The following is a 26,738-nucleotide window of genomic DNA, read 5'->3' as shown; positions in this document are numbered from 1 at the left end:
CTGCTCACAAAAGTCACTTCTAAAGTTTGCTATTGATTTCAGAAATGGGGCATCGAGTGCCACAATATCTTTTAGCACACGGTTGTATTATAGGCGATTAAGCCGTGGAATGTATTGATTGAATTCAGATATTACATAATGCAAATATGGGTCTTTTCAGGTTGGGGGCGGGGTAACATGCATTGCCTTTGTTTTTTATATATCTAGATTCGTGGCTCTCCCTTTCATATGCGTGGTGTGTGCTTTTCTTTGAAGGACACGCTTTTTAACGAAATGGATGCCACCTGCTCCTTTATCAGGCAATTGCAGTGTTGTTTCAATGTAAATTCTCTTTTTTATTCGTAAAAAAACTGAGTGGTGCGATTACTATGTGCTGTGCTTATAATTGTATTGTTTGAAACCTTTTCCAGAATCTATTAAGTTACATTGCTAGTGTACTTCACCTGACATTCTCCCCTTGATCAGTAGACTAAATAAAATAAATGAAAGTGGCAAAATAGATACTTAAAATTCCTAAATTGATCATTTTGTTGAATACCGAGGACTGTATGTCCGAATACTGAAGAAAGAATAGTAACATTCCCCTGGAGTAAATGAAATTATGGAATATATTATGGAACGAATGTCCCAAATCATATATTTTTCGTTTTTATTAAAATGCTTTCTCACCAGTGTTTGCACAATCATAATGTTTAACAATGTATCTTTCACATGATGAAGAAACACACACGGGAATTCTTCAATTTGAGGACCAATTAAAACTCCTATGCTTTATGTTAAAAAAAGTTTAAAGGTAATTACCTAGTACAAGTAAAAAAAAGCAGTTTGCAAATCCGTCGTTTAATGATGTTAGATAATTTATATTTAGGTTTTAGTTTGAGAGATCATTTGTTTTGCACAATTCCATTGTAGCCCAAAATAAAACAAAAAAAAACTACTAACCAACCTCAAAGTATTGATCTGAACTCCAAAATCTTGCATTGTAAATATATACATGATTAACGACCATAAAGGAGGTCACAAAATTAGTTTCATATTGTATTTTACAAGAATTACACTGATTCCTCTATGTGAACATGTTTCAATAAATTAAAATAACTTCCCAAATAAATATTTATTGGAAATTCAAAGAAAAAAACGATTTTTATAAGTAAAATGTAGCTAGGCTTTGCTATCCTGGGTGGAGAGTTACCATTAATATTACAATACACTTATTTAAAAGTGAAATATATACTGAAATCTCTACTCTTAATAAACTACAGCAAATATTGAATAACTGCTGATTGTTCCGTTTTCATTCTTATAATGTGCACAAATACAGACAATAAATGACGAGAATTTCGTTTCAATGGAAACTTCGTCTCTCAAAGAGCAACATCCGTAACGTTGTTGCAGCTGGATCGACATCCATATTAATATTTTTTAACCTATTCAAGTAAAAGAATGGTCAGGAAACAATCATTTCGAACGTTTTATAAATTATAACATCAACACTGGGCAAGCATTTCATATTTGGTACCTATTTAGTAACGAAATCGATGAGTGCACGCTATGTTTAAAAAATAGAACTGTAGTTATTAAAAAAAATTGAAACTTTGAGCCAAATTTGGTAAACATTTGAATGTAATTCACAAGGCTGATGTAAACATTAATTGCGAACAAAATCGACATAAGTACAAAACTATAGCTTCGAGTTTAACTAACTACTAAAAATGTTTTATTTATCTTTTGCTTTCCTCCGACTCGGGCAACAAAATAACAAAGGCGAAATTAGAGACGATGGAGTAATCAGAACTATATCATAATTATAGGCAAAGAGGTAGAAAAACATTAATTCATTATTTTAAGAAAACCGAATACAGTAGTCTTGCAATGCAATTATTACTTCAGATTGGAAATAGATTTTAACATTTGAATGCTTTTTTGGATGGAACGAGATGACTAAATCATCTGTTTATCGTGAATTTCCTTCTTTGCACAGTGCCTTACCCTCACTCCTGCGCTTTGTGTCTTTCCCTCGGTCTAAAGCCACTGAAACGAGCCACTAGCATCACGTGACGCCAGAATACGGGTGAAAGGTGAAAGGCGCCTTGGCAGGCTGTGCGCCTGCGCAGTAGGTTGTGCTGTTATTGGAGGTAGGGGAAGCAGCTTGGAGGTCCAGGTGAGTGGATTGCAGTGGAGGGCATGGTGGTTTTGTTCGCTCTGCTCGGATTCGAATCCTTGGTTTAATTTCTATCTGATTAGCCGGTCTAGTTGTGCCGGACCATACGCTGTCTCATGCAGCTTGAGCCGCTGCTTGAGAGGTGCCTGACGGCGGGCCTGGCCTGGCCTGGCCTGGCAAGGAGACGCTCTCCGCTTCTGGAAAGGCCTCGGCAGTGTTAGTAATGCTCTTCACACAGAATCGGCTGTAAGTCAGAGTTGACTGATAGCCTGAAGGTTGTTGTGCTCTCTGGAGGCTTAGATATTGTACAGAAATGCGTGTGTTTCTAAACTGAAGGTGAGCTTCGTTATTATGAGCTGTTTTGTTTCAAATCTATTCAGAAGGTATCTTGAGACCCGGTCCATATTTGCAGCTCGATTATACCAGCAGTCCCTGTATCATTGCGAAAGTAGCCAATCTCTGCTTTTTTATTTTATATTTAACCTGATCGTGATATTGGTTAGGTGGCCTAAAAGATTCCGTGGCACTTGAAAAGGTGTGCTTTTCAGTTGACCTGCCCAATGTCTATCCCTCATTCAGTATCTGTGTATAAACAGATTACCTTCTAATTTACCTATTGCTCTTTATTGGATTTTGATGTGTTTAACCCAAGTGTAGTACTTCCTAATATTACAAAACTGACAATACTTTAGGAATACTCTGTTGGCTGTGAAAAAAGTATTTCTTTTGATGGCAATGAAGAAGAAAATGTAACTAACTAAACCTTTAGTTTATGTAAAAAGTGCACTACTTTTCAAGGGGCATATTTACATTTTGCTAAAGTGATGTTTATATAACTGGTCACTAAAATTGCAAATGTTGATTCCTGAATTGAAATGAGATTGCTGTGAATGCTTTATGTGCAACTTTATTTTAAATATAGTTTACATCCTATATTGTAAATATTTAATTTGCATTTTGATGAATGAACTTGTTACTTCCACAGGTCCAGAATTACTCACGCTCCTTCATATAAATAGATTGATTAGATTATCTGTGTTGCACGCAACTGGAGTAACATCAAAATGGGAGCGATGCTTTCTTGTTGGAAGGTAAGTGAGCAGTTGAATTTCAATTCAAATTATGTACTCGCTATTAAAAATGCAAATACCTAAATGTTTTGAAATATGATTGCTGAGGCAAATCTTTAGATGTAACTTAACTGTAGTCAATTTAAAATGCTGATTTTTTTTTCTAAAATAAAAATAACAATAACTGGAGAAAATCAGCAGGTCTCTTAGCATCTGTGGGAGGGAAGGCCTCTTAGCATCTGTGGGAGGGAGGAGATAGTGTTAACTCTTTAAGTCTAATATGCTTCAGAGCATAAGAAGAGTTGAATTGGACTTGAAATGTTAACTCTTCCTCTATCCATAGATGCTCAGACTGGCTAAGTTTATCCACTATTTTCTAATTTTACTTCAGGTTTCCACCATCCATAACATTTTGGATTTTTTTTCTTCTATTAGCCTGTGTAATGAGAATTTTGGTGGCAAGACCAGCCTTTGCCCATCCTTAATTTACTTTGAGAAGCTGCTGGTGAGCCATCTTGAACTTTGGCAAGCATTTTCTAATCATCCTGTACAGAAAAGTTATTACATACTTCTAGAGCAGGTTTCACTTCAACGCAGGCCCCTGGCTCAGGATCAGGGCCACTACCATGTGTCAGAAGAACCATTCTCTCTGTGTCTGCATGGGTTTCTTTTGGGTGCTCCAGTTTCCTTCCACAGTCCAAAGAGGTTAGGTGGATTGGCTATGCTAAATTACACTGTAGTGTACAGGCAAGGTGGGTTAACTATGATAAGTGTAGGGTGATGAGGAAAAGGTGGGATGCTAGTTGGAGGGTTGGTGCAGACTCAGTGGGCTGAATGACCCATCTTTGCACTGCAGGGATTTTCTCTCTTCTGTTGTATGTGGAGTAGGTTATTGCAATCATTGGTGTTAGGATATGTAAGATAGATAGATAGATGTGTATGCTGGCTACTGGCTTGGCCTAAAGGAAGAGTAATTCCATTATGCTTGTTTTATTCATAACTGCAATTTGCTGGGAGTGTCTGACAAGTATTTCTGGGAATTCTATTTACAGCTTTATTGGCTTTTTAGTGAGGTTGAATGTATGGTAGAAAGTTATTTTATTAAATGTGAAATGATCTGTCTAATTGACTATTACTTGGACTTTGAAATTTGAAGAACACCAAAATGAATCTGGTGCTGTTGCTGATACTAATTTTGCTATAAAATATTGTTCATTGATTTGATAGAATACCATAACTGAGTACAAGTCTGATAGTTTGGGATGAATACATTAGAATATGTTTTTGTTTGTGCTTGTTTTTAATTCCTAAAGGATTAAAGGAAACAGAAATGTTATTTTCTTGTAAGGTTTTGTCCTCTGGTTAAACTCTAGATAATTTGTTATTGGAACCTAATGATGGATTCTAACAAAAGTTCTTTTTGAGAATATTGCAGGTACGCATTTGACCCTTGGAGGGAACGGTTGAACAAATCTGAGGCTTTTAACAAACAAAATTGTTAAAAGGGAGAATAGATGTAATGGCAAGATATTGAGGCATCTTTTTGTAAAAGTGACTGTCCAAACAAATTGATTTCAATCACACGATCCTGGTAATTTTTCATGTTGTATATAGTGCAAACCCTAGTGATACTCACCCTACAGGAAAATAGCCTCTGTGTTATCTACTTGGCTTTAATTTCAATAAAGTTAAATGTTGTTTTATGCTTTATTTCCCAAAGAAACAACAGCATTGATTCAATATGATCTTGTGGTATTTTAAAAAGTAACCGAGTTGAAGGTTAATTGCTAAAGCCGAGTGATGTCTTGTTGAACTTGCAACCTGCCTCTGGAGTTTGGAGCCTATGAGCTTATCTTTGGATATTGACTTGACATATTTGATACAATTAAAATATATTGATTTTCCCCAGTGCAGCTCAAATATTCTTTTAACTTAAAACTTATAAATTTACATCTAGATGATTACTTCTGTGCAAATACTGTCAGTGAATAACAGAATAGCATAGTGTTCAAAGAAGCTATTCATCCCATCAAGTCTGTGCCAGCCATTTTGGAAAGAGGTCCAGCTATAAACTTTTTTTCTTTCATGTATTCTATTTTCGTATATTCTGCAATTCTATTTTGAAGTCTATGAATAAATTTATATCCACCACGTAATCGGGTAATTGCATTTCAACTCTTAATCACACGTTGTGTAAAATCAATTTTCTTTGTCACCTCAAGTTCATTTGGCAATCATTTTAAATCTGTGCCCTCTGGCCATCAGCTGTTTTTTGATTGGAAACTATTTCTTTTTATTTATTTATTTATTTATTTATTTATTTATTTTACCTAAACTCTTCAAGGTTTTAAACACCTGTTAAATCTCCTCCTAGCTTTCTCTGTAGTAAGAAAAACAGTCTTGCCATGTTCAGTTTATCCATGTAACTAATTCTTCATCTCTGGGATAAGTCTGGTGCATCTCTCCCGTACCCTTTGCAAACGTTCATTATCCTCCAAAAGTGTTATGCCCAGAATTAGACAGCATGCTCCTGTTAAGACTGTATGATTAATTTGTTTCAGTTGAACATAACTTATTGCCTTTGTTCTCCATGTTTCTGTTTTTGTCGTGATAACAACTAGAGGTTGTCATGGATTTGCGAATCTAGTCTTTTAACCCCAGCTGTTTGCGTAATTAAATTTTTCTTTTGTAGATCATACAATTTATTTCTTTTTGTGTAGATAATATGCACTTAAGAAAACTTTGTGCATTCTTTATGAATTGATGTACCGATGCAATACCTAGCCAAAAGACTCCACAATTAAAAGGATACGCATATTACTGACTTTGTCCTGCGGAAATATCATGTATGCTGTGATGATAGTGTTTAATTGGTCAAGTTGTAAACCAAAAGACAATTTAATACTGCACAGGTAAATAAATAGTATTCAACATTAATTATTAAAAGTTTTTTTCCAAAGCCAAAACAACAAACTATAAGAGATAAACAGTAATAATAAACCATAAACTCATTCTGAAAAAGATTCCTAGAAGACTCATCACAATAACTGTTTCTCTGTCCACAAATGCTGCCGGATCTGCTGAATTTCTCCAGCACTTTTTCAATGATGTATTGTCTTTGTTTAGCAGTATGAAAACTGTTCAATCATGTGGAATCCATTTTTAAAATTCATTTACTCATATTTTGGAATTTATTTTTAGAATGTATTTTTGCTAGCTTCAGACTGAACAATTTGAGGAGCACAGAATGTTAGAGGGGGAGGAACGCACCTCTTTCTTTTTTTTTAAAAAAAAAATCATGGGACGTGGGCATTGCTAGGCTGACATTTGGTGTCCATAACCAGTTGCACTTCAGAAAATGGTGATGATCTGTCGTCTTAAACCAATGCCGTTGATTTGATTGGCAATTGTGCTGCTGGGAAGGGAGTACCAGAACTTTGGCCCAGTGCACTGAAAGACTGGTGATATGTTTCATGTCACAATGAGGTTCGTGGCTTGGAAGGAAACTTAGAGGTGTTGGTGTTCACATGATCTGCTTTCCTAAATAGTAGTAGGTATGTGTTTGGAGGGTGTTGTTTAAGGAGTGGTGTTGAATTTCTGCAGTGCATCACGTAGATAGTACCACATTGCTGTGGATGAGTGCCAGTGGTGGAGGGAATGAATGTACGTGGATGTGGTTCCAATCAAGCATATCAGTGCAAAAGGCTAGGCTGCACTCATCCAAGCAAATGGGGAATATTTTACCATACTTCTGACTTGTACTTTTTGTAGATGGTGGCTAGGTTTTGGGAAACTAAGAATTGAGTTTCTTGCTGCAAGATTCCTATCCTCTGGCTCTTGCAGCCAATGTATTTATATGGATAGCCCAGTTCAGTTTCTAGTCAGTGGTTGACAGCAGGCAGTTCAGTGATGGTAATGCTATTGGATGTCAAGGAGTGATTAGTTAGATGCTGTCTTGTTGGTAGTGGTCGTTGCATGGTACTTGTTAGTGTAAATACTTGCCAGTGGTTGCCAGACCTGGATATTGTCAAAGTCTTGCTGCATTTGGACAGGGGATTGCTTCAGTATCTGAGCAGTAGCGAATGATGCTGAACATGGTGCAGTCTTCAGTGAGCATCCCAACTTTTGACCATATTGGAGGCTAGATCATAATGCAAATCAATCATTAACATTTGTTAATAAATAAAGCTGAAATTTTCCATAGAGTTCACATGTTACCTGGTCTTGCCAGACTGTGTCTGTGCAAGTTGATGGAATTAAATAGATTCTGAATCAAGTGAACAGCTCAGTTTTGGCATTTGAGGGACCGTGGACCAACCAATTCGGAATTGCATTTAATCATAATCTCTATTATCATGGCGCTTGCAAGGGGTAGGTTTAAGCATACTAAAAAATGAAGTGTCAACCTGGTTCATACACGGGACAACCTTAATGTGATAATCAGAGCTCAGTGACCCAACAGTCAATGTATTCAATCCAAATATTTCAGACCAGCCATACCTTTATTTTTGTTCACACAATGTGAGCACTATTGGCTGAGTGCCCATCCCTAATTGCCCTGAGAGCATGGTGGTGAGCTGCTTTCTTGATCTGAGGCAGGCCATCTGGTGTTGTTGTGCAGTGAGTTCCAGGATTTTGAACTGTTAACAATGAAGAATGGCAATAAAGTTCCAAGTTGGAATGGTGTGTGGCTTAGAGATCTGGCAGATGCTGTGTTCCCGTGTAGCTTCTGCCCCTGTCCTTCAAGCTGATTGAGGGTTTCAGATTTTCAGGGAGATTTTCAAGAAGCCAGTCATTAATGGTGGTGGATAATTACACAACGAATAGGAAGTGGGTGCTTCATAAATATTATCATCCTAAATGATGGATCTCCATCCAGCATATCAGTGCAAAAGCCTAGGCTGAAACATTTACATCTATTTTCAACCAGAATTGTTGTGGATAATCAATCTCATCCTCCTCCTGAGGGTTCTAACATCATAGATGCCAATCTTCAACCAGTTTAATTCACTGCACATGATATCAAGAAATGGCTGAAACCATTGCACATTGAAAAGACTATGGCCTTTGACAGCATTCAGGCAATAGTACTGAAGACATAATCCAGAAGTAGCATAGACTCTGACCAACTTATTCCACTATATTTAAAACACTTGCATTTGCCCAACAATGTGGCATGTCCAGACCACTCAAAAACAAAACCAATCCAGTTTGACTAAATGCCATCCCATCAGCTTCCCCTTGATCATCAGCCAACAAGGGCTTGTTGACAATGATGTCAAATAACATTTTCACAGCAATGACTTGCTCACTGATGCTCGGTTTGGATTCTACCATCGCCACTTGTCTTCTGAGCTCATTACATCCTTGGTCAAATGTGGACAAAAGAGCTGCATTCCAGATGCACTTGACCAAGTGTGATGTCATGATCCTTGGCAAAACAGGAGTCATTGGGTATTGTAGGATGGGGGTATAATTCCACCTACTGTGTCTTTTCTAGTACAAAGCTTGTAGTTGTTGGAGACTAATCGCCTTAATTGCAGGATGTCACTAACGGACTTGAAGAAGGCCTGACCCCAACTGACTTCAGCTGTCACCTGAATGATCTTGTGTCCATTATAAAGTCAGAGTGACAGTGAATCTTACTTGCCATATCAGTGCCAGGCAATGACCATATTCACCAGGAGAGATTGTAGCCACCTCCCACATTGGCATTACCATTGCTGAATCTCCCATTACCAGCATTCTGACCAAAAATTGAACTGGTCCAGCTACAAGGGCAAGTCAGAGGCTGGGAATTGGAAGCGTATAACTTATCACCTAACTCTTCTGAGCCAGTCCATTGACTACAAGGCTTGATTCCACTCGAGAAAAAGCTGCCGACTTGATTGATACCCCTTTCACCACCACTAAATTCATTCCCTTCACCAGTGACATTAGTATTTCATTTACAAGATGCATTGCAGCAACTTCCCAAGGGTCTTTGGTTGCACCTTCCAAATCCGGCTTGATAACATCACTATCTGGAGATTCCCTTGATCTGATATTAGATTCAAATAATTGTTGCAAAAGATAAATCCACATTATGGAGATGACTAAATATTCATGAGCCACTTTCTTAGAGATCAGCAGCAAATCATATGATCCAAGCTCGAGACTATTTTTAAATTCATAAGCTGCAAGACAGGTGGCCAAGGGAAGTTAATGAGATGCAAAAGAAGAAATTGCTGGCAAAACTCAGCAGGTCCAGTAGAATTGAAGAAGTTCTGAAGGAGGGTGACTGGACCCAAAACATTGACTCTGAATTCTCTCCACAGATGGTGCCAGATCTGCAGAGCTTTTCCAGCAATTTCTAATTTTCTCGCTGATTTCCTGCATGCACAGTTCTTAGGTTTTTTTTGTTAAAGGTCAGTGAGTTGTTATTCTAGATTTTGAGTGTGAGAGTAATAGACAGGTTTGTTTTTGAGGATTGAAGCTGGAGAACGTAATATGGCGAACGTTGAGAAATTGAGCTTTGAGTTGAAAGAAGCATGGCATGAGCTTTTGGTGTTTAAAGTAAGGCACAGCAACAGTATGACAATTATAGAGTTTTATTCAGCATTTTGCATTTCCTGTTCAAGATAAAGACGTTCATTTCACATCTTGGTTATTGATTTAGTCAATGCTAAGATTAATCCGATCCTCTGGAGTCTTTTCATGTAATTGAAGTCCCTCATTCTTGATTCTGATCATTGTTTTCTGTATCACCTCCAGTACCTTGACATTTTACTAAAATGTTTCATGCTTGGAATTGGGTGGGTGGAGTGGCATGGTGGCTCAATAGCTAGTACTGCTGCCTCGCAGCGCCAGGGACCTGGGTTTGATTCCAACCTTGGGCAACTGTCTGTGTAGAGTTTGCACATTCTCCCTTCGTCTGTGTGGGTTTCCTCTCGATGCTCCGGTTTCCTCCCACAGTTCAAAGATGTGCAGGTCAGGTGAATTGGCCATGCTAAGTTTGGTGCATCAGTCAGAGGGAAATTGGTCTGGGTGAGTTACTCTTCGGAGGGTCGGTGTGGACATGTTGGGCCGAAGGGCCAGTTTCCACAGTGTAGGGGGATCTAATAAAATAAATAAAGTCAGCTGGGTTATCTTTGTTCAATTCTTTGCACTTTGTTTAGTAAAATTACTTTCCTCAAAAAATGAGAGGGGAACTCAGCTGGACTGCGCTAAGTTCCTAATTGTTTGATGTGAAGGAGCGATAAAACAGATTGGTTTGATTTTCTCCACAGAACTAAGTTTTTTTTTGTCTGCTTATTGCATGTCTTTTCCTGCATTTACTTTTAGGATTATGAGTTTTCCTCGACAAGTAGTCAATGCAAGTTTGTACTGGTCAGTGAACAACTTGGAATCCTATAGTCATAGAGTTGTACAACACAGAAACAGATCCTTCGGTCCAATTCATCCGTGCTGACCAGATATCCCAACCCAATCTAGTTCCTTCTGTCAGCCCCCGGCCCGTATCCCTCCAAACACTTCTTATTCATATACCCATCCAGATGCCTTTTAAGTATTGCAATTGTATTAGCCTCCACCACTTCCTCTGACAGCTCTTTCCATGCCCGTACTACTCTCTGCATGAAAAAGTTGCCCCTTAGGCATTTTTTATATCTTTCCCCTCTCACCCTAAACTTATGCCCTCTAGTTCTGGACTCCCCCACCCCAGGGAAAAGACTGTTTATTTACCCTATCCATGCCCATCATGATTTTATAAACCTTTTATAAGGTCAGCCCTCAGCCTCCGAAGCAGGGAAAACAGTCCCAGCCTATTCAACCTCTCCCTATACTCAAATTCTCCAACCCTGGCAACATCCTTGTAAATCTCTTCTGAACCCTTTCAAGTTTCACAACATCCTTCCAGTACGAAGGAGACCAGAGTTGCAACAATATCCAGAGGAGTAAAATCAGTGGTGCTGTTATATTTGTCACCCTTATCACAATGATTTGTTAACTTTGTTTCAATTCCACTCTGATTTGTTTGTTTTCCTTATCTTGCTCCCTTTGCAATTTATTATCTTCTCTCTCCCCTAAGCATGGTGTTGTCCTTGTGTGCAGGTCCACAGGCACTGGTTTCCATTTAGTCTTCAAGTAGCTTTTGTTTGTATTTGAGCCTCTTAATTGTTTTTAGTAGGCAGCTGAACCAGATCTTTGCATAGGAGTTCCTTTTATACTTTTTCACTACTTCATAACTTTGGGGCAGTGAAGCCAAATGTCATGCTGGCTGACGCTTTTTAACACTTGCAAGTTTCTCTGCCTTAGCTGTTTACTATCATATTGGTGACCTTTTCAGTGTGTCTTATGTTTTCACAGTTCTCTGTAAGTACATGAACATTAGGACAGTTTACTCCCTGCCTTTAAGACAAAACCTTATTTACATTGACTGGAAATAAATTGTGAAGAATCAAGTATACTAATATATTAATACCATATTTCATGCCATGTCAGTGTCATCTTATTGAAATATATTTAAATTTAGTCTGCATAATTAGTGTAGCACTCTAGGCTCCTGTTTTTTGTTTGTAGAGAAATGGGAACCAACCAGGCCAGTTATTTGATGCATACACTTCAGTAGCTCAAAAAGTGAAACAGGATTTTGTTGTAATTGATACAGAAACTAGATGTTACATGAATGACCAGACAAACTGTTGTGGATTCTGCAATCAAATTAAATTTTCATTAATGAAAGATGTAACATTTTCGATATGTTGTGTAAAGAAGCTGGAAAAAAGATCATGCTGTTCAATTCACATAGTACAATGCTTCCTCAGTCTCTTAAAACCAACTCAGCACATCTTACTGCTCTCATTGAATGGTGTAACAGGCTTAAGGGACTGAATGGATGCTGCTTGTTTCTATGTTCTTCCTTGTTCCCTTTCTTTTCTTGCTTTCCTTGTTCAAACTCTTGTTTGCCTTGGTAGTTAGGAGTCAACAAAACCACTCTGGTGTGTGGTAATTTTATGAATTATTTGTTTATTCCAACATTAATTAGGTCCTTTTGTGGAAACATGAATGCTATGTAGTTTAAAAGTTTATGCCAACTGCAGTTTTTTTTCTCCCTTTCTGCGTTTGTAACAAAAATAAATCTGCAGTTTACGCGGATATTGATGTAAGATTGACAGTAAGCTTTAATATCAATAAGTAGTGTTTGTTTTTTTTTAAGTATTAACATTTTGTTGAAGAGGATACTCGTGCATGGAGCGATGTCATATAACTTGTCGTTTTATAATGAAGTGTGCAATCAAGTCATAAGCATGCCTGCATAGACGACTGATACTGTTCCATCCTAAACAAACTTAAGTGACAAAGGGTCACTTAGACTCAACGTCAGTTCTTTTCTCTCCTTACAGATGCTGCCAGACCTGCTGAGGTTTTCCAGCATTTTCTCTTTTAGTTTCAGATTCCAGCATCTGCAGTAATTAGCTTTTATTAAGTGACATTGCATTGGAAGGGTATCTTACTTTCAACATAACTCATCTATTCAGAGGATGCACCCATTGTAAAAGGAACAATAAATTCTTTTCATAGTAATGTACAGTATAATTCATTTAAACATGTTATATCAATATATTTCACTATTTTTATTTAACACTTTTTTTTGTTTCTTTCAATGCAGGCAAAACCTTCCACTATAGAAGTATTAGAAAAAATTGACAAGGTACCTTTCTTCACTTTTACATTCTCTAAATATAAATCATTATTTTGGTTGGTTTTAGATCTTATTGTGTTTGCAGCTGTATAATACTCCATCTCTAGGGTTGTTTACTACTTAAAGTTTCATCGCAATTGCAGAACCCCAGTTGCAGTAAGTATTGCACAACAATTCTGATTGAGTGGCCATTTTAGGAATTGACAGCATTAGAAGATTGGGACTTGGGCAGAATTAATAGTGTGCATTTCAGATAAGCAAGCGGTTTTGTAGTTTGAGTTTCAAATATTTTTGCGGATTATTTGGGTTTTTACGTTTCAAAGTTTGTCACCAATTTGTTTGTGTGGCTGATTTGGGGGAGGGGAGGGACGGTATTGGGGGAGTGGGGAGGAGGGAAAAAAAACAAACTGTTGGCAAAAAGAGCTCCAGGATATTGCAAATCAGCTTTTCATTGATTTTCTGTCAACATTCCAGGCATTGTTATTGGCTGTTTGATAGTCAGTTGGTAGTTTTTTTGAACTAACTTGATGCTACCTGAAAATTTCTGTTTATTCATTGACAAATTTACATAGAATTCTATAGCATGAACAATGCAGAAGTAGCCCAGCAAGTCCATGCTAGTGTTAAACATGAACTTCCTTTCACCATACATTGAGGTTTTAGTAAAGTGTCAAAAAATGATGCGAATTATTGAGAACGCAATTTGTTTAGCATGTATGACATTTTAAAAAATCTACCATTGATAATGGACCTGCAATAATGCGCTTCCAAAGCAGGTTAGTGAGCCACTGGACCCAATTGAAGCACCAAAAAGGTTTCTGAAAAACCAAATGTCTGAAGTAGAAATGCAATTTTTCAGATCGCATATTATTTGTAAGTGACAAAAATGACATTTGAACTTATCCATTAATAGTGTGACATATAGTTTCAAACTTGAAGGTGTAACAATTTGATAAGATGGATGGGTGCATAATGTATTTTTTTTAACTATTATACGATGGTTATCTTGATTCAGTGGATACATTATTGTACAAATACAAGGAAGTTGAACTATATAACTTACAATGCATTACTCTGTTAAAATTTAGTAATATGTATGTTGATATACATCTTCCAGCTGAAAGTGCTGTGCCTAACTCAGCAGCTGCTTGTTTTTGTCATTAGAAGTCAAACTTCTTGCTTTATTTAAAAAAAAGTAACAGTGATTCCTGTTGGAAACAGGCTAACTTTTTTCTTTTAAAATATGATATAGAAATTTGGCGATGTAATACCTGGAGTGTGACAGTTGAATTTAAAAATTAATAGATAACCACATTGTAATTTGGTCAGAGTTTTCATCACTTGTTCCTCTTTTGTATCTACTTCATTTTATATCTTTTTCGGCCTATTGGGAATGATGCACCACACATGAAGTAGAAAAGTTGACATCTGAAGGCTAAGGAGTTTAACAAATCTTGGATGAGATGAATGGATTTAGAATCTGCTGTCAGAAGTGTGGGTTGGTTGTGAAATTTGGCAGAACTGTTTGTGATATTCATTTGGGTTTAGCAAGACTGTGGAGGGCCTTGTCGCTGAACACTAAGATGTGCTACATGGGCAAGAGGAGTTCTACTGGGATTCGGCAGCATCACGGAAGTTAGTGTTCAAGTTTGAAAACTGCTGTGTAGGTTTGGGTTTTGTAGCATCGGATTAGGGATTCTGTAGTTTGGTTGTATTGGAGAGTAGTGGTTTGGTTTGAAATGGCTCATGAGAAGTGAGGCCTTTGCAATGCTGAGAGGATAATGTTGGGACTTCAGTAAAATTAGGAGTTGAAGCTCGATGTTTGGCTCATTTGGTGTTCCTTGGCTATATTTCAGTTAGGTTTTTGGAGCATCTATATCTTTGAGCTAGCTCTAGAAATTTAATACAAATCATACAACTTACAGTAATTTTCATAGATACAATTCCATATTTTCCTAAAGCTGATCTTGTTCAATAGTGTACTTTAGGACCACCTGAAGTAGTGCACAGAGCCCTTCTGTTTTAAGGCTGTCACTACAAATTTCAGCAATCAGGAGAAAATCAACTAAACCTAATGGCAATGAGACTGATATTGAATCAGGCCATATATTAGACAAGGTCAGCCTAATGGGTCCTGAAAAATGCTCCTTTCTCAGCATTGAAGACTGACAATCAAGTTGAAAAAACTGTCCAATAAATTTATGAACTGACCACCTTAAAGGTTCTGAGTATGAACCCCAGATTTCTTTGTTTCCATCCTGAGGTAAGGTTCTGTTCCCTCATTGGAACAGACTGCCAAGATGGTGGCACAATGATGTGCAGTCAGGCAGAGGGGTTTTCAGACTCCTTGATGTTAACTTCGGACTCAAAGCAATGTTACGATTGCATATGAAGCAAGATCTAGATAACCTATTGGTTATCACAATTTCACCAGCATCTGCAACCCTGACAAAGTGTTACTTCTTGATTTTGACCTTGATTCAGAAAACTTAAGCTCCATTATTGGGTACACTGCTGAGTCACAAAGAGCATACTGTCAGATGAGCCTATGCCAGATGATGTGTCAAGTAGTGATGAGCTGTAACCATGTGAATCTATCTGTAATGATTGTTTCAATCCACATTATGTCATTCAGAGTGATCAGTGCAACCTCCTTGTGAAGCTGAAGTTTCAGCTTTCTGTGGAGGACATCATTCGTTATTCCAGCATTCCTCCAGTAGTCCCCAGCATTAGATATTAGTCTTCAGCCAATTTGGTTCACTCCATGTAACATCAAGAAATTGTTGGAGGCATTGGATATTGCAAAGACTTTGGGCCCTGCCAACATTCTGCCAATAATACTGAAGGTTTGTGCTCCAGAACTTCCCACTTCTCAAACGAAGCTGTTTTGGTACAGTTACAACACTGACATCTACATGACAATGTGGACAATTGCCCAGATATGTCCAATACATAAAAAGCAGAACAAATCCAACCCAGCTGATTACTGTCCTATCAGTCTACTGTCAATCATCAATAAAGTTACAGGAGGTGTCATCAGTAGTGATATCAAGCAGCACCCTGCTCAGCATTAATCTGCTCAGTGGCACCCAGTTTGCGTTCTACTAGGGCCATTCCCCTCCTGACCTCATTAATCTTAGCTCTATTGTCTGTGTTTGAACCAAGAGATGAGAATGACAGCCCTTGACATCAAGGCTGCATTTGACAGTATGGTATTAGGGACCCCTAGCAAAACTGGAATCAGTGGATGTGAGGGGGCAAACTCTTTGCTGGTTGAAGTCATATCTGGCAAGTAGGAAGATGGTTGTAATTGTTGGAAATCAGTTATCTCCACTCCAGGACATTTCTGTGGGAGTTCCTCCGGGCAGTGTCCTCGGCCCATTCACCTTTAGTTGCTTCATCAATGACCCTCCCTCCATGAGGTCAGAAGTGAGGATGTTCACTGATAATTTTGCAATGTTCAGCACCATTCACGATGACTCAGATATTGAAGCAGTCCATGTTCAAAAGCCACAAGATCTGGATGATATCAGGCTTCAGCCACAAGTGGCCAGTAACATTGTGTCAGACAAATGTAAGGCAATGACCATCTCCAATAAGAGACCATTCAACCACCACCTCTTGACATTCAGTAGTGTTACCATCACTGAATCCCCCATGATCAACATCCTTGGGGGTCACCATTGACCAGAAACTCAACACGTAAGCACAGTGTCTACGAGAGCAGGTCATAAGTTGGGAATGCTGTGTCAAATAACTCAGCACCTGACTCCCCAAGCTTGTCCATCATCAGTAAGGAACAAATCAGGGGAGTGATGGAATGCTCCCCATTTGCCTGGATAAGTGCAGTCCCAACAACACTTCAGATGCTTGACACCATGCAGGTTAAACCAAACCTCTTTATTGATGACCGAGAGTAGATTGATGGGACAGAAATCCACTAAGTTGGATTTGTCCTGCTTTTTATGTACTGGACATATCTGGACAATTTCCCACAGGTAGATGCCACACCATGAAAATCAACTCCCTGACGTTCTGTACCAGCAGTGTGTACTATCGACAAAATGCACTGCACAATTTCACCGAAGATCCTCGGACAGCAGCTTTCAAATTCGTGACCATTTCCTGCAGAAAGACAAGGGCAGCAGATGCATAGGAACACCACTTGAAACTTCCCCTTCAAGCCACTCCTCAACATGACTTGCAAATATATCGCTGTTCCTTTACTGATGCTGGGCCAAAGACCTGGAATTCCCTACCAAATGGCATGATTGGTCCACCTACAATAGGTGCTCTGAAGTGATTCAAGAAGGCAACCCAGCCAAACTTTCTCAAGGGCTGCTAGGGAAAGGCTATAACTTCAAGCCAGCCAGCAATGCTCACACCCAGAAATGAATTTTTAAAATCTATTCCGTGGAACTCCTTTTGCTGAAGACAAAGGATGTATCTAAGATGCTGCATTATTAGCATTAGCAAAATGGTATGTCGTTACAATTTGTGACATCGTGGCTGATGCTTTTGCATCTATCCTGAGCTGAAGCAAGAAATGGATTATCTGTTGAGCCTCATCCTGATGTCCAGAGCATCACCAATGCCAGTCTTCATACAACTTGATTCAATCCATATCCTATCAAGAGACTGCTGAAGGCAGTGAATTCTGTAAATGGTCTGAACACTGATAACATTCCTGCAATAATACTAAAGACTTCTGCCCCAGAAATAATACAATCTACAACACTGGCATCTATCCAACAATGTGGAAAATTGCTCAGGTATGTCTTGTGCACAAAAAGCAGGACTCTTCCAGCCAAGCTAATTACTACCCAGTCAGTCTATTTGTGATCATTGGCAAAATGCTGGAAGGATTATTGACAATGATATCAAGCAGCACTTGCTAAGGAATAATTCGCTCATGGATGCTTAGTTTGGGTTTCACCAGTTCCTGTCAACTCCTGGCCTCATTGCACCCTTGATCCAAGAAGACTGACTTCCAGAAGTGAGGTGAGAATGACTGCCTTGCCATTAGCCAGAAATGCTGAGTAGATGATCCATTCTGTTTCCTCCAGAGGTCCCCTACATCACAGTTGCCAGTTTTCAGCCGATTCAATTCACTCCACATGATCTCCCGAAATGACTAGAGACTGCAAAGACTGCAGGCACTACAACACTCCAACAATAATACTGAAGACGTGAACCAGGGATTGCTGAAAATCTAGCCAAGCTATTCCAGTGTAACTACAACACTGTCTACCTGACAGTGTGGAAAATTGCCCAGGTATGTCCTTTATTGAAGAAGCAAGACAAATCTAACCTGGCCAGTCTAGTGCCCCAACAGCATAGTTTTGATCATCAGTAAAGTGGTGAAAAGAGTTATCAATAGTACAATGAAGCAGTACTTGGTTAGCAATAAGCTAATTGATTCCCAATTTGGGTTCCACCAAGGCAGCTGAGCTTCAGACTTCATTACAGCCTTGCCTTCAAATAAGAATTAAGTTGAATTCCAGAATGAGAGCATGATGTCAAGGCTGCATTACACTGAGTATGGCATCAAGGACCCCTAGCAAAACTGCAGTCAGTAGGAATTGGGTAGGAAAATGTTCCGCTGCTTGGAATCATACCTGGTACAAAAGAGGATGGTTGTGGTTGGAGGTTAGTCATCTCCATTCCAGGAAATAAAACCTAGAACATAGAAAAATACAGCGCAGTACAGGCCCTTCGGCCCTCGATGTTGCGCTGATCCAAGCCCACCTAACCTACACTAGCCCACTTTCCTCCATATGCCTGTTTTTTTTTGAAATTTAATATTGATATTTTTATTGAAATTTAACATTTTTGCAAATTTACAAAAATAAACAAAACTCTCAAATACAAACATTGATGTACAATTAAATCATATATACAATAGTCATAATTTAACAAAGAAAAGAGAAAGAAAGAAAACAAAAAAGAAAAAAAAAACGAAAAAAGAAAAAAAAACTCAACTTTCTACTAATCTAACCTATAACTAACCAGAATGTATACCTAAGTCTCTTACATGCTCAGAATGTATAAACATCAAATATAATAAAACCCGTATTCGCGCAGGATTCCTCTCCCAAGGGGCCCCGGAGCAGCCCGGTCTGAAATCTTCACTAAATAAAAGCCCTTGTTAGGATAGCCGAAATATCTGCATTTATATAATTCAAAAAGGGCTGCCATATTTTATAAAATAATTCAGTCTTTCGGTGCACCATATTTGTGAGGAAGTCAAGGGGGATATATTCCATAATTAATCTGTGCCAATTTGAAAGTCCAGGGGGGCCCCTCAGCCACCCAGTTCACCAAAATATTTTTCCTTGCACAGAAAGAGAGAATAGAAAATAGTCTCTTCCCATGCATATCCAGAGATGAGAGGTTCGAAAAGCCCAAAAGGAGAGATACAGGGTCCACCCTAATTTCCGTTCCTAAAATTTCTGTCAGGGTATTTGCCACTTTAGTCCAGTATCTGCGGATTTTCTGACAAGTCCACAGACAATGTACAAGAGTACCCACCTCTATTTTGCATTTAGGACACATTGGAGATGCTCCTGCCTTAAATTTTGCCAGTCGAGCCGGAGCTATATGGGCCCTATGAAGTATCTTTAGTTGGATAGCCTGAGTTCTGTTACAGATAGCAATTCTTCTAGCATTTTCCCAAATGTCATTCCACATATCCTCAGAGATTTCTAGCCCCAAGTCCTGCTCCCATGTTTTAAGCAGGTCATCCATGTCTCCTGAGACTCCATCATGTAGCAAATGGTATATAGTACTAACGGAGGATGCCCCCGCTGGTCGTAAGACATTACGTTCTCTGTCTGATTTATAAAGACTATCTATTAATGTAGTCTTCCTCTGTATATAATCTCGAACTTGGAAGTATCGAAAGAGATCCCCATTAGGTATTCCGAATTTCAGGCGCAGCTGCTCAAAGGACATCAGGATCCCATCTTTAAATAGGTCCCCTAAGCATGAGATGCCCCTGGATCTCCAGAGTTTAAAGGTGGCATCTGTAATCCCCGGTTGGAATCCCCATGCGCCTACTATTGGTGCATGGGGGGATGTTTTATGTGAGTTACCCTCATTTTGCCGCATTATATTCCAGGCCTTAATTGTGTTTAATATTATGGGATTTTTACAGTGGTCTGTAATGATTTTCCTCTTATCTGAAAATAAAAGGTTAATAAGTGGGTATTTTACTTAGGAGGCTTCGATATCCAGCCAAATTGATTGTGGATCAGATGAAACCCAATCAGCTATGTAACTTAGTAAGGAGCTTAACTGATATTTCCTAAAGTCTGGGAAGTCCAGTCCTCCCCTTGCCTGTGGAAGCTGTAGCTTCTTCAGCTTAATAAGGGGCCGTCTATGGTTCCAAATAAAGGAGCCCAACCAGCCATATAATTTACATAGGGCTAGCCTTGGCAGCATCAGCGGGAGCATTCTCATAGGATATAAGAGACGGGGCAGAACATTCATTTTAATTAATGCTATTCTCCCTAGCCAGGAAGTCGGAAGGTCTCTCCATCGCTGGAGGTCCTGCCTTATCCTTTCCATTAATTGTACAAAATTAGCCCTATACAGCTGATCAAATACTGGCGTGATAAAAATACCTAAATATAAGAAGCCCTCCAGGGACCAACGGAAGGGAAAAGGGGATCCGTCCATTAAGTGGGGTATCATAGCCAGACCACCCATTGGCATGGCTTCCGATTTTGAAAAATTAATTTTATAGCCTGAGAATGCACTAAATGTATTAATAACTTGAATTAGACGAGGCACTGACATTAAAGGATTACTGAGGAATAAGAGAACGTCATCTGCATAGAGGGTAATTTTGTGTTTACCTGTACCAATCCTCGGGGCCGTTATATTACGATCAGTCCGGATGGCTTCTGCTAATGGTTCGATTATCAGTGTAAACAACAATGGTGAGAGAGGACATCCTTGACGGCAGCCCCTACCCACACTGAAGCCATCCGATCTTAACCCATTAGTAATAACAGCTGCTTTGGGGTCATTATACAATGTTGAAACCCATTTGGTAAACACCTGTCCAACGCCAAACCTTTCCAATGTGTAAAATAAATATGACCATTCAACCCTATCAAATGCCTTTTCCGCATCCAATGAAATTACTACTCCTGGTATCTTTCCCTGATGACAGGCTTGGATCATATTCAAGACCCTTCTGATATTATTGGATGATCTGCGGCCCTTAATAAATCCCGTCTGGTCCTCCTTTATAATATATGGCAGTACCCTTTCTAGTCTTAGTGCTAACATTTTTGAGAGAATTTTAAAGTCTACATTTAATAAGGATATTGGTCTGTAAGATGCACAATCTTCTGGGTCTTTTCCTTTTTTGAGGATAAGAGAAATATTTGCTTCTTTCAGCGTGGGCGGGAGACAGACCTGACTATGCGCAAAATTATACATATCCATAAGTGGGTCAACCAATATTCCTGTAAATTCTTTATAGAATTCAGCTTGAAAACCATCCGGGCCCGGTTTTTTTTCCGCTCTGAAGTTGCCTAATTGCCTCAAGTATTTCTTGGACTGTTAAAGGGGTATTTAGGGCCGACACCTGTTCTGGAGTCAGGCCCGGGAAGGTCAAATTTTTAAAAAATGACTGCATCCTCCTAATCCTATCTTCACAATCCTGCGATCTATATAGTTCAGAATAAAATTCTTTAAAGGTCGCATTGATCTTTTTATGATCATGAGTCAGGGTACCTGTACTTTCCTTGATGGTCGGAATAGTTTGAGGGGCTTTCTTTTTCTTTGCAAGAAATGCTAAGTATCTACCCGGTTTGTCGCCATACTCATATAATCTTTGTTTCGCAAATAATATTTCCCTTTTAGCCGTTTGAGTAAGCGCGGTGTTTAAAGCTGTCCTAAGAGCTGTAATCCTCTGCAATTTTGTGATAGAAGGTCTATCAGCGTATGCTGTTTCGGCTGCTTTTAGGCGAGCTTCGAGCAGACGCTGTTGCTCTCCCTTCATTTTCCTCTGGGTCGCTGAATAGGAGATGATCAAACCTCGTGCATAAGCTTTGATGGTCTCCCACATCATTGACGGATTGCTAGCCGTACCAGTATTAATTTCTAAAAAAGTTTTAAGTTCTTGGGAGAAGTACTTTAAAAATTTGCTACCTTTTATCAGGAAGGGGTCCATACGCCAAGGCCGAGCAGATGTCCCATTGTTCTTTACCTTAGTTTCCATGTATACAGTGGCATGGTCAGAGATTGCTATAGTACCTATTTTACAGGTTGCTATAGAGTTTAGAAAAATCGATGGGGCAAAAAACATATCAATTCTTGTGTGACATTTATGTGGATTAGAGTAGAAAGAAAATCTCTACCCTGTGGATGGAGACATCTCCATACATCTACCAATCCTAATTCTTTATTCAGGTCCGCCAGTTGTCTAGATCTGGGAGATACTCCAGCGGCACTCTTGGGAATCCTGTCTATTTCCGGATCCATAATACAATTAAAGTCTCCCCCTATAATTGTATGACGGGCACCAAAGGCCATCAGTTTTGAAAAAGCTTCCGTTATGAATTTAAAGGGGTGTGCCGGGGGGCAGTATACATTTAAGATCCCATATTCCTCTCCATTTATGAGGGCTTTAATCAAAATATATCGTCCAGATTCGTCTTTTATCTGATTTAGAATTTTCAAAGGGAAGTTCTTCCGGACAAGGATAACAACTCCCCTGCTTTTTGAATTAAAAGAGGAAAAAAAGGCCTGATCAAATCCGCCCTGTCGTAATTTTAAGTGTTCTTTATCCGACAGGTGTGTCTCCTGTAGGAGAGCTATATCAACTCTCTCCTTCTTAAGATTTGATAATATTTTCTTCCTTTTAACTGGCGAATTACTCCCCCTGACATTCCAGGTGCACCACTTAACCGACTGTTCAGCCATAATCATCTGGACAGATCCGAGACCCCTCGGGAGGGGAAACCCTATCTAGAATATCCCGAGCATGGAGCATACAAGATTTACAAAAGTAAAGACTCTCTGATACACTCAAAACAATATAACAAAAAACTCTTTCTAAGTATAAAAAATATAAAACATTCCGAATTGGAGATTTTCTCCCTTGTTCCCAGGGAGTGTCACTTCCTCTCCCACAGTCCATCTTACCCTCTTCCAACCAGTGCCCCACCCTTGACCCAGGTGTTCCTCAATAAAATGAGGAGAATTCAAATATAATATAAAGCTAGAGTTAACAGTGAACACCCCACCCACACCCACATCTAAATATATTTGGGAATATTAATACCATATATAACTATAAGATTACAATCTCAACATGTAATACTTAAATATAATACCACAAAATAACAGGGGAAAGAAAAACAACCCCGCTCCTAAAAACAGAAGTAAAATAGAATAAGGTAACCACCTCTCCCCATCAACATTCACCAAACGCCCCAATATATATATATATATATATATACACATACACACATAGGGGGAAAGATAAGAAAAGATGAAGGGATGTAAACCAAAATAATGGGAAAGGCAGACCAGCGTCCACAATCTCTTACAGTTTATTTAAGAGAGTCCAAGAATTCCTTAGCCTTCTCCGGTGATCCGAAGTTATATATGGATCCTTCGTGGCTAAGGCGTAGCGTCGCTGGATATCGTAAGGTGTACTGGATATTTAAGTCCCTTAAACGCTTCTTCGCCTCATCGAATGCCTTCCTCTTTCGGACCAAAGCTGGGGAGAAGTCCTGGAACAGCATGATCCTGGATCCTTTGTGGGTCATAGCTTGGGGATCTTTTCCCAGATTTCTTGAGGCTTCCAGGAGCATCTGCCTCTCCCTATAGCTCTGCAGCTGGAACAGGACTGGGCGTGGGCGCTGGGCTGAGCCGGGCCCACGTACTGTGACCCGGTAGGCCCATTCTACCCTAACCCGGCCTGATCCATTATGCAGATTTAAAAGTTGTGGCAGCCAATGCTCTAAGAATGCTGTCAGCTGACCTCCCTCTTCCTGCTCGGGCAGGCCCAACAACCGAATATTTTTTCTACGACATCGATTTTCGAGGTCATCAATGTGGTTTTCTAGGTTCTGGACTCGATTCTCGAGAAAACGGATGTGGTCAGCTGTTGATTTTATCCCAGTCTCTGAGGCTGCGGCCTTCGACTCCACCTCTCTGACTCGGCACCCCAATTCCTGAATGTCTCTGCCCTGCTTCTGCAGCTCGGCTGATAGTGCTTCTCTGCTCTGCTGAGACTCATCGATAAAAGCATCAATCTTCGCCTCCCACCTGGCAAACATCTCCTCAAAGCTCTTCTTCATTGGTAAATCTCCTGAAGTAGCTGAAGACACCTTTGTTGCAGCTGAAGAGGGAGAGGGTGGGGGAGGGGTCCCTGCTTTCTTAGAGCCACCTGTTCCCTTCCCTTTACTCATTTTCCAGCTAGTATTAGACTATTTAAATGTACTAATAGGTAACTATTTAAGGTTAACAACTATTATAAATGGTTTAGTGAGTATGGTGGGGGTGGATAGCCCACTTTTCCCAAGTTTTGGGCAGAGCACTGTGGACTCAGTCTTGCTGGGTCGCCGCCATCTTGGATCCCCCCCCCCCCCAATGCCTGTTTAAATGCCCATAATGAGGGAGAGTCCACCACTGTTACTGGCAGGGCATTCCATGAACTCACGACTCGCTGAGTAAAGAATCTACCCCTAACATCTGTCCTACACCTACCACCCCTTAATTTAAAGCTTTGCCCCCTCGTAATATCTGACTCCATACGTGGAAAAAGGTTCTCATGGTCAACCCTATCTAAACCCCTAATCATCTTGTACACCTCTATCAAGTCACCCCTAAACCTTCTTTTCTCCAATGAAAACAGCCCCAAGTGCCTCAGCCTTTCCTCATACAATCTTCCTACCATACCAGGCAACATCCTGGTAAACCTCCTCTGCACCCGTTCCAGTGCCTCCACATCCTTCCTATAGTATGGCGACCAAAACTGCACACAATACTCCAGATGCGGCCGCACCAGAGTCTTATACAACTGCAACATGACCTCCAGGACTCCGGAACTCAATTCCTCTACCAATAAAAGCCAGTACACCATATGCCTTCTTCACAGCACTATTTACCTGGGTGGCAACTTTCAGAGATCTGTGTACGTGGACACCAAGATCCCTCTGCTCATCCACACTACCAAGTATCCGACCATTAGCCCAGTACTCCAGCTTCTTGTTATTCTTACCAAAGTGAATCACTTCACACTTAGCGACATTGAACTCCATTTGCCACCTTTCTGCCCAGCTCTGCAGCTTATCTATATCCCGCTGTAACCTGCCACATCCTTCCTCACTGTCAACAACTCCACCGACTTTCGTATCATCCGCAAACTTGCTCACCCAACCTTCTAGCCCCTCCTCCAGGTCATTTATAAAAATGACAAACAGCAATGGTCCCAAAACCGATCCTTGCGGAACACCGCTGGTAACTGCACTCCAAGATGAACCTTTACCATCAACTACTACCCTCTGTCTTCTTCCAGCCAGCCAATTCCTAATCCAAACCTCCAACTCCCCCTCAATGCCATACCTCCGTATTTTTTGCAGTAGCCTACCATGGGGAACCTTATCAAACGCCTTACTAAAATCCACATACACCACATCAACCGCTTTACCTTCCTCCACCTCCTTAGTCACCTTCTCAAAGAATTCAATAAGGTTTGTGAGGCACGACCGGCCCTTCACAAAATCATGCTGACTATCCTTGATCACATTGTTCCTATCCAGATGTTCATAAATCCTATCCCTTACAATTTTCTCTAAGACTTTGCCCACAACAGAGGTAAGAATCACCGGCCTATAGTTACTAGGGTTATCCCTACTCCCCTTCTTGAAGAAGGGAACCGCATTTGCTATCCTCCAGTCTTCTGGCACTATTCCCGTAGACAACGAGGACATAAAAACCAAGCCAATGGCTCTGCAATCTCCTCCCTTGCTTCCCAGAGAATCCTAGGATAAATGCCATCAGGCCCAGGGGACTTATCTACATTCACCCTTTCCAGAATTTCCAACACCTCTTCCCTACATGTCTCAAAGCCATCCATTCTAATTAATTGTGACTCAATATTCACATCGGCAACAATGTCCTATTCCTGAGTGAATACTGACGAAAAGTATTCATTCGGTGTCTCCCCAATTTCTTCAGCCTCCACATGCAACTTCCCACTACTATCCTTGATGGGACCTATTCCTACCCTAGTCATCCTTTTATTCTTGACATACCTATAGAAAGCCTTTGGGTTTTCCCGAATCCTATCAACCAAGGACTTTTCATGACCCCTCCTTGCTGCTCTTAGCTCTCTTTAGATCCTTCCTTGGTACCTTAACACTCAATCGCCCCAATTGAATGTTCATGCCTCATCTTTACATAGGCCGCCCTTTCCCTTTAACAAGGGATTCCAAGTCCTTATTAAACCACGGCTCCCTCACACGACTCTTTCCTCCCTGCTTGACAGGTACATACTTATCAAGGACACTCAGTAGTTGTTCCTTGAACAAGCTCCACATATCGATTGCACCCTTCCCTTGAAGCCTACTTTTCCAAGCCACGCATCCTAATTAATGCGCACCGCATCATAATTTCCCTGCCCCCAGCTATAACTCTTGCCCTGTAGTGCACACTTATCCCTCTCCATCACTAGAGTAAAAGTCACCGAATTGTGGTCACTGTCCCCAAAGTGCTCACCTACCTCCAATTCGAACACCTGGCCTGGTTCGTTACCCAGAACCAAATCCAGTATGGGCTCACCTCTTGTTGGTCTGTC

General features: G+C 39.9%; 1 protein-coding gene across 1 annotated transcript in view; it reads left to right on the top strand.

The window, feature by feature from the left end:
- Window positions 1-2,111: 2,111 nt before the first annotated feature.
- LOC132817482 (endoplasmic reticulum junction formation protein lunapark-like) overlaps window positions 2,112-26,738 on the top strand; it is a 98,613-nt gene continuing 73,986 nt past the window's right edge. Inside the window, exons 1-3 of the mRNA XM_060827941.1 lie at window positions 2,112-2,161; window positions 3,147-3,252; window positions 12,881-12,922. Coding sequence (XP_060683924.1) covers window positions 3,226-3,252; window positions 12,881-12,922 — 69 coding nt within the window. The 5' untranslated portion in view covers window positions 2,112-2,161; window positions 3,147-3,225. The remainder of the gene's footprint in view (window positions 2,162-3,146; window positions 3,253-12,880; window positions 12,923-26,738) is intronic.

Source organism: Hemiscyllium ocellatum, chromosome 7 (genome assembly GCF_020745735.1).
Source record: "Hemiscyllium ocellatum isolate sHemOce1 chromosome 7, sHemOce1.pat.X.cur, whole genome shotgun sequence".
Lineage (NCBI taxonomy): Eukaryota > Metazoa > Chordata > Chondrichthyes > Orectolobiformes > Hemiscylliidae > Hemiscyllium > Hemiscyllium ocellatum.
The sequence above is the reverse complement of the archived record's forward strand: the minus strand, read 5'-3'. Positions and strand labels throughout refer to the sequence as shown.